Consider the following 7162-nt stretch of genomic DNA (forward strand, 5'->3'; position numbering starts at 1 on the left):
TACGCAGGCTCAGTAGGATGGTCCGTTATTTATTTATTTTTAAATAAAATGTCAACCCAGAAGTGTTTTTAAAAAATCAAATGTTATACTTGGACAAAGAAAATTATTTAATGAACTGTTGTAAATTTATATAAACACACACATGATTGTTAGGAAAAAAAAAGGGTCACCCGACACGAATACAGTGATCCCGCGCTACTTCACGTTTCGTTTATCGCGGCTTCACTACATCGCGGATTTTTTTTTCCCAAATTAAAAAAAATATTTAAAAGTCAAAATGAAACTTCTAAATTGAGGAAACGTGTCTAACCTTTAGGAAAATGTAGTATCGCTCCAAATGTTCGTTTACATTCCTTTAGGAGTCGGTTTTCGCGTGTTCGCACAGTCGCGAGTTAGCATTTTACCACTAACTTGTTAGCCTGCCCAGTACTTCTTGGTGACCGTACTTCGCGTATTTCACTTATCGCGGGTGGTTTTTGGAGCCAATTATCCGCGATAAACGGGGGATTACTGTACGCTCAAAAAAAGGACAAGACTGTTCTGAAATCATTTATTCCCAGCACTTGTGCATTTTGTGTGCATTTCCAGCAAAGCACACACCACAAGTAGAATCATTGAGGCTGGACATGAAGTGGTTACCTCACTCAGACACACAAACACGGCCCTTAATTGTCTCTTATGACGTCGTCAAATATTTGATGTGTGGCGGGGGAGCAAGAAGGATGTGGGCGAAGGACTACCAGCTAAACACGCAGTTTGTGAGTTTTTAGTGCAAGCTTGGTCTTATCTCCAAAAAGTAGGACAGGACGGGACGACGTCTGACGTCTTCTCCCGACTTCTACATGCAACATGGGAGGGAACACATGCACAGTCATACATTTGAAAAGGCAGACGCCTCTTTTACGAGGCTCGACTAATACGCCACAGGATTTGCGTGTTTTTTTTTTCTGTACTCGGGAGTTTAAGGCTCACACTAAAAAGGAAATCTATTCTATACTAAGGGAATTTAGTCAGAATGTTTTCAATAAAGTCCTCCAAAACTTCAGTGTGTATTTTTTTTGGGACATAAAGTTGCAGTTCAAAAAACTTTTTTTTTTCCTCAAATAATTTATGTCAAAAGTTGTACTCAAAGAACGTGATTATGGCGCAGGTTTACTTTGGAGTTGTTTTTGTAAAATAAAAATCATAGAGTTAAATTTTTAAGATTTTTTTTAGTCAGGGGAGTAGTTAAAATAGCAAATACTCTGAAAATATAACGTTTTTATACCTCATACAAACTTATTTTTAGAAAGAAATCTTTCAAAATAGCTTTCCACCCCAAAAAAAATCAGTGCATTTTTTTTTCTCAAACAAAACGATTTTTACACAGAATGACAAGGGAGAAAACGTTTTTTTTTTCCTTTCATATTTTCAAAATCACAAAAACAGTCACCCCTGACTTAATTCTCATAGTATCATTAGTGTTTTCTTGTGAGTGTGGCCCAAACATTTGGAAATAATTTTGAGCTAATCACCTTGCGCTCGCTGGCTTTGTTGCTCTGCACAAACACACACACACATACACACACACACACACACACACACAAAAAAAAGGTTTGCGAGGCTGGATGTGGAGCTGCCATGATGTCTGTTGGACGCCGCTGACGAGCTGCTCATGCACACACACAAAGGAACGAATGAATGGTGACTCTCTCAAAAAGATATTTTGGTCCTTATTTTGGGATTGACCTGGCCCAAAAATCAAGCGGGTCTGAGGAACACAAAACGACTAAAAAGCGGCGAGTAACAGGCAGCGAGAGATCACACAAAACGGAAAATGATTTGACGTACTACGCCCACATATTTAGTTTGCTGAGCACAGCTGGTCGATTACAATAAGACAACAGCCCCCCCCTTATTTTGCTCCTCTCAATCAAGATGGCGAGCAAAATGGCGTCCAATACTGGCCTGCGTAAAATACATAAAAAAGATAAAGCCAAAAAAAAAAAAAAAAAAAAAAAGAAAACGCTCTCCAGCCAAGAAGCACCGCTCTCCTCTTCCTGTGTTTTCAATATGAAACAGTGGACACATCCCCCGCATGTCAGATTCTAACATTTTTACACGCCCCTTCTCGTCTCTTTTCTTCACCGTCCATCCGATTGAGAGCGGGTAGGGGAGGGGGGGGTGACAGGGCGTAGAAGAAACACGCAGGCAGAGACGGACATTTGGGTCGAGTTAGGGGAGAATGGTTGACGGTGGTCCTGGCCTTACTTCAGGATGAGGTGGAGTCCTTCGCCTTGCTCGTCTGCAAGAACAGCGTCAAAGTCTTGTTGACCTTGCAGGTGGGGGGAGGGGGTGGGGCGACTCACCTTTGACAGTGCTAATGACGAAGCAGCTCTCGTCCGTCAAGTTGCACACCATCTGCACACATCGGCGTAGTTTGATTAGTACTCTTGGGGAGAAGCTTCTCCAAACAAGTGTATTTTTATTTATTTATTAACAAAAAAGATCATCATGCATGTGTTTTCACAATGTGCGAGCGAGAAAAAAGGACAAAACATTTGGACGTCTCCAAGAGGCTCAGGCAGTTTAAATTAGATGCAGTACAAGACTTGACCGCTAGGTGTCAGTCTTAATCAGGTAATTGTCAGCTCTCCCTTGGCCTGCTTTTATTTCAGACAGACAGGTAAGCATACAAGCGCACCTGGTCACTGAGCAGGATGTGGATGCCGGTGGGTCCTTGTCTGTAGACCTGGTTTATGGTCCCCAGCGGGAGGCAGCACACGGCGGCCATCTTGCGGATCAGCTCGCCCGCCGTCAGCTCCTCCAGGTACAGAGCGTGGTACACTGTCACGGTGAGAAAACACATCCTGTTGGGCGCTTCTCAGAGAGCTCTTGGAATCCCACCGTCAACAAGCGTCCTACCGTGTAAACTGGGCGAGGTGCCTTGTTCGCCATTTTGGCTGGTGGCGTGTCTCTCCAGCAGGGGGCTGTGCTGAGGGGATTCCTGACACACGTACACAGTCAGCCGGGGACGCACGGACCTGGGCGCACACAAAACCAACAGCCGCGTCACAAAAGCCGGACTCAAAGAGGTGCGCGCGAGCCCAGACAGGTGAGAGGACACACTTTGATTTGAGGGCGTAGAAGAGTCGAATTCCGTCCGCAGGACCGCAAATCTGGACCAGGTCGTCCCGGGTTAGCTTTAACAAATCAGAACCTGAACAAACAGTCAGCAAAGTCAATAAATAGGCACAGATGATATATTAGGGTTTTGATTTCCTAATTTTTCAACACCATCTTGAGTGTGTTTACCTGAGAAGTGAGTGAAGAGTCGCGCGCAGGAGTTGAATCGGTTTTTCAGCAGCCATTTTTGCGTGTCCTGAATGGATGCGGCGGGACTCAACTGCTGCAAGGAAGTCGCCGAAGAACATCAATACACACACGCTCGCACGCACGCTCGCCATTTGCACAAACCTCTGTTCCGGCATAGCTGCCGGGTTCCGCCTGGTGATTGGGCGAGGACGAGTCACTGAGGGAGGACAAGAGTGATCTCAGAGTGGGGCCTTTAAATGTCAGCGGCAGGGCGGGTTCCTTACCTGTCGGGTAGCGAGGAGGTGTTGGTGGTGCTGGAGGCGTAGGTTGAGAGAGGCGTGGACGTGAAGGAGGGAGTAGGTGCCTGGTTGGGGTTGGGGGCCACGTAGGCGCTGTCCGGCCACGGCGAACACTGACAGCATTGAAAGTCACGTTCAAATCCATGGAACATAAAATACTAACTAAAATCCCAAACTTTGCTAATCAAAAGCTTTTTTTTGACTTTGAAGTCCAAAAGTGGCTCACGCTGCCTCTCTTGGCCAAGGAGTCGCCGCAGTCGGCCGGGAGCGTCCGCTTGCTGGACTTCTTCAGCTCGTGGTCGCCCGCTTCCTCGATGATGGGCTCCAGCCGCGTCTGCTTGTTGGACACGGCAGGAAGTGAGGCGTCAGGTGGGCGACGGCGCCGCGCGCGACCCAAACCCAACTGACCTCGGACAGGATAGTGGTATCGTAGGAAGGCTGGTACTTCTCCTTCTCCTGAGCGCTGCGCTTCTCCATCTTCTCGCGGTCCGTCTTCTGCTTGCGATCTGCCCCTTTTGGCTAAAAAAATGTAAACGTGAACTCAAATGAAAAGGTAAATAGTTGAAGATTTGCAGCATTTTGAAGGGGCCTACCTTGAAGACTTTGATTTGGCAGGAGGCCGAGTGGAGGTGCTCAGCGTAGTCGCTGGCGTCCCCCGGCGCAAAGGTATCAATCTGGATCCTGAAGGGGACGCCCTTCTCGCCCCCGTGCTTGCGCGGCGTGAACTCGGTGCTGATGCAGTGAACCTGCAAACGGGGTCAAACAACAACACGTTCAGATGAGTTTGTCGATCAAAACAGAACTTTAAATAAATTATCTTTTTAGTCAACCTAAATATATAATTCAGTCTTTCTAATCAATTTGAAAAAAAATAAAATAAAATAAAAAAATAAAGTTGTTTTAAAAATAAGATCAAAACAATTTTCAAAAATTGGATGGAGAAAAATTTAGTCAATCCATCTAAAATAATATAAATGACAAGTTTTACCTGCACAAAGACGGACGCCCTCTTGTTCAAGTCCCACAGGAACTCTGCGGCGTTGAGCTGGGAGGGATGCGTCTTGGGCTCCACGATGCCCACCGACATGGGAATATCTGTCACACACACACATGATCTCAGAATAAACACACACATACACACACTTGATGCTTTAGTTACAATGCGCGGTTACCGATATCCAGTAAACGGTCGCCGGGACGATTCCACTTCCATCCCTCCAGCTGCTGGTGTTCCGTGTACTGAAGCCGCCGGTCGTGGAACACCACACGCACTGTGCTCTATGGACACACACACACACATCCACGTTGTAGCAATGCGCACCAGACCTGCACGACAACCTGCGGTCCTTACCTTCACCATCTTGTTGGTGAGTTCCGGTAACTCACCGGGATTCCTGTTGTCTAACATGCGCACCTCGTAAGACTGGCCTGCAACACAGACAACCAATCAATCCTTTTTCCCCGCCCCTTTAATTTATACATTGAATTAAAGCAAAATGTTGAATTTGTATTTTTTGGACGCTGCTTGTATTGAAGTTGAGGATAACCTTGGTTGAGGTACGTGAGCGTCTCGTCGTGCAGCTTGACGGCGGGCGAGGTGGCGGCGCACAGGACATACTGGAATGGGGGGTTCTTGCTCTCGCTCTCCGAGGGGAGGCTGGAGTCCTCCTGTTTGAAGATGGGCAGGGCCAGCACATCACTGAAACGAACACAAGGGATGAGGGCGTCAGGAAAGCCTCCTCGAACAGCGGAACTTTAACCCTAGGTCACCATCCACATTGACAAATGAGTACGTAATAACACTTTCTTGCATGCTTGCTTGGGTATGAGCCTTGATTGTAGCACTCCCTCGGAGACCCCCCCCAAATCCCATTACGAGTAAGACACAGGCATGATGAGGACAAAGAGCATGTCCAAGCAAGATAGGGTCGATGTGGACCAGCGGCTGTCTATCATGTCTCTAACCTCATGCTGTAGGCTGCAGCCCCCAGCTCCTGGCCGATGCCAGAGAGGCTGGCGTCGAAGTCGTGCACCAGCCCCGACTCGTCGATCTTGAGTACCCAGGCCATGGGCCCGAGGTCCTTGTCCTCGGCTTCCACTTGAGGGGCCGCCAGCTTGCTGCTTCAGGTGGGGGCAACGAAGACGACGACCGGGCGACGTGAGGACGAGGAGGGGGAAATGTTCGCCCGGCCTCCGTCTCTCTCGACGAGGCAAACTTGTCCTAGCCTAGCTGACCAGGCAGGCGAATCCAACCGAGAGGCAACCTATCTCCATAACTCTCCACTTTACATTAGCTTTCGTGTGGGGTCGAACAAATTGCTTGTCCGGGGCAGTCACGGTGTGAGTTTATAGCCCCGAATTGACGGTCGTGACTTGGAGGAAGAAGGCGAGGACGGCGAAGCTCACATGCTAACGGTGGCTAGGCTAGGCTAGCTCTAGGAGCGGGACGCTTCCTCTGCACGGGATTGTTTTGCTTTTTGTCACCGCCACACACTGTCCTGAGTCGGTCGAACGCTGTTAACTGGTGGAAACTAAACGGAAAAGGGGGATGTGCAGGAGGGTTATTCCCCTGCACAGCTGTTGCTACCTAGCGGGGCTAACTAGCAACAACTTCCCGTTGCGTTTGAGTCAATGTCCGGGGTGCTCGTCGCGCCGCTCCAATCACCAAGCTGGCTCGCAACCCTCTGCTCCCCGCTGCGGTCCTTGAGCCCAAACCCGAAGAGACGCACAGCCGGGCATCAACATGGCTCCCCCAGCGTCCGCCCCGTCGCTCACTCTGCGGAATCCGCACTGCGAGGTGCTGCCCCCCGCCGTTCTTCCGCCGTACCCTCGCCAGCCACGGCCTCGTCTATGGAGGACCCGTCAGCCAATTGGCGTGCGGCTGTTGCAGTTGTTCAGCCAATCAGAGGCGTCCGTGCTTCCGTCATCATATGAACGTCGGCCCGCCCACTTTCCTAACAAAAACACTTGCAAAGTTGACAGCGAACCCTTTTTGACACGAATATTCTGTCAAAATTAACTTATCTTCTTCGAGCGAGAACAACGTGTCAACAGGCGGACTCGACGTTGTGCGTTTTAAACAGTCAAAATGTCAGCGAATATAATGAAAACATGTCAAAAAACAGAAAAAAAAGAGAGCAAATGAGGTCATACCGTCGGTGGTTTCCGTCGCGTCGCTGCTGCAGCAGCGTGCGGAAGTTCTCGGTGCAGGGCTGCCAGAATAGCATCGAGTCCCGCGGTGGTGGCCTCTCACCCTGTAGCGAATTCAAGTTGGCCCAGTTTGGAGGTCCGAACATAGGCTCATGACAGCGCTGCTTGACAGGGTCAACACAGCTGCTACTGGTTCTTCTTCCTTCTGGTCAATGATTGATCGGAGCGGACCCTGGACGAGGTTTGCGGTCAAAGTGTGGAGACTGGGTGGAGGGGGGGGCATGCTTTTTTTTTTTTTTTTTTAGCTCAGAGGGGGGCAGGGAGACGCGTCTTGTTGCATAAGATTAAAAAAAGAACACACCCGATGACAAGTAACTTGACTACCTCCATTTTGTTACCAGAAATTGACAAATTATCAC

General features: G+C 48.6%; 1 protein-coding gene across 2 annotated transcripts; it reads right to left on the reverse strand.

The window, feature by feature from the left end:
• Nucleotides 1-536: 536 nt before the first annotated feature.
• ubp1 (upstream binding protein 1) lies at nt 537-7010 on the reverse strand. 2 transcript variants are annotated; one of them, XM_049750171.2, is made up of 17 exons: nt 6747-6894; nt 5559-6547; nt 5141-5292; nt 4945-5021; nt 4766-4871; nt 4582-4688; nt 4187-4339; nt 4002-4112; nt 3820-3927; nt 3579-3706; nt 3457-3511; nt 3295-3388; nt 3109-3199; nt 2905-3023; nt 2684-2826; nt 2349-2400; nt 537-2284 (listed from the first exon to the last, which is right to left on the reverse strand). In XM_049750171.2, the coding sequence occupies exons 2-17, from the start codon at nt 5660-5662 to the stop codon at nt 2247-2249; spliced, it is 1638 nt and encodes a 545-aa protein (XP_049606128.1). In that variant the 5' UTR covers nt 5663-6547; nt 6747-6894; the 3' UTR covers nt 537-2246. The 2 variants fall into 2 exon arrangements, with proteins under 2 accessions (XP_049606128.1, XP_049606127.1); XM_049750170.2 differs by lacking the exon at nt 5559-6547 and having other exon boundaries at nt 3820-3930; nt 6747-7010.
• Nucleotides 7011-7162: the final 152 nt, after the last annotated feature.

The sequence above is a fragment of the Syngnathus scovelli genome, chromosome 19, assembly GCF_024217435.2.
Source record: "Syngnathus scovelli strain Florida chromosome 19, RoL_Ssco_1.2, whole genome shotgun sequence".
Taxonomy (NCBI): domain Eukaryota; kingdom Metazoa; phylum Chordata; class Actinopteri; order Syngnathiformes; family Syngnathidae; genus Syngnathus; species Syngnathus scovelli.

Coding starts and splice junctions, on each gene's coding strand:
- ubp1 (XM_049750170.2), bottom strand. CDS start 6,889: ATGTTCGGACCTCCAAACTGGGCCAACTTGAATTCGCTACAGGGTGAG. Junction 4,872..4,944: donor TCACCAACAAGATGGTGAAG/GTAAGGACCGCA, acceptor GTGTGTCCATAG/AGCACAGTGCGTGTGGTGTT. Junction 2,285..2,348: donor CGTCATTAGCACTGTCAAAG/GTGAGTCGCCCC, acceptor CTGTTCTTGCAG/ACGAGCAAGGCGAAGGACTC.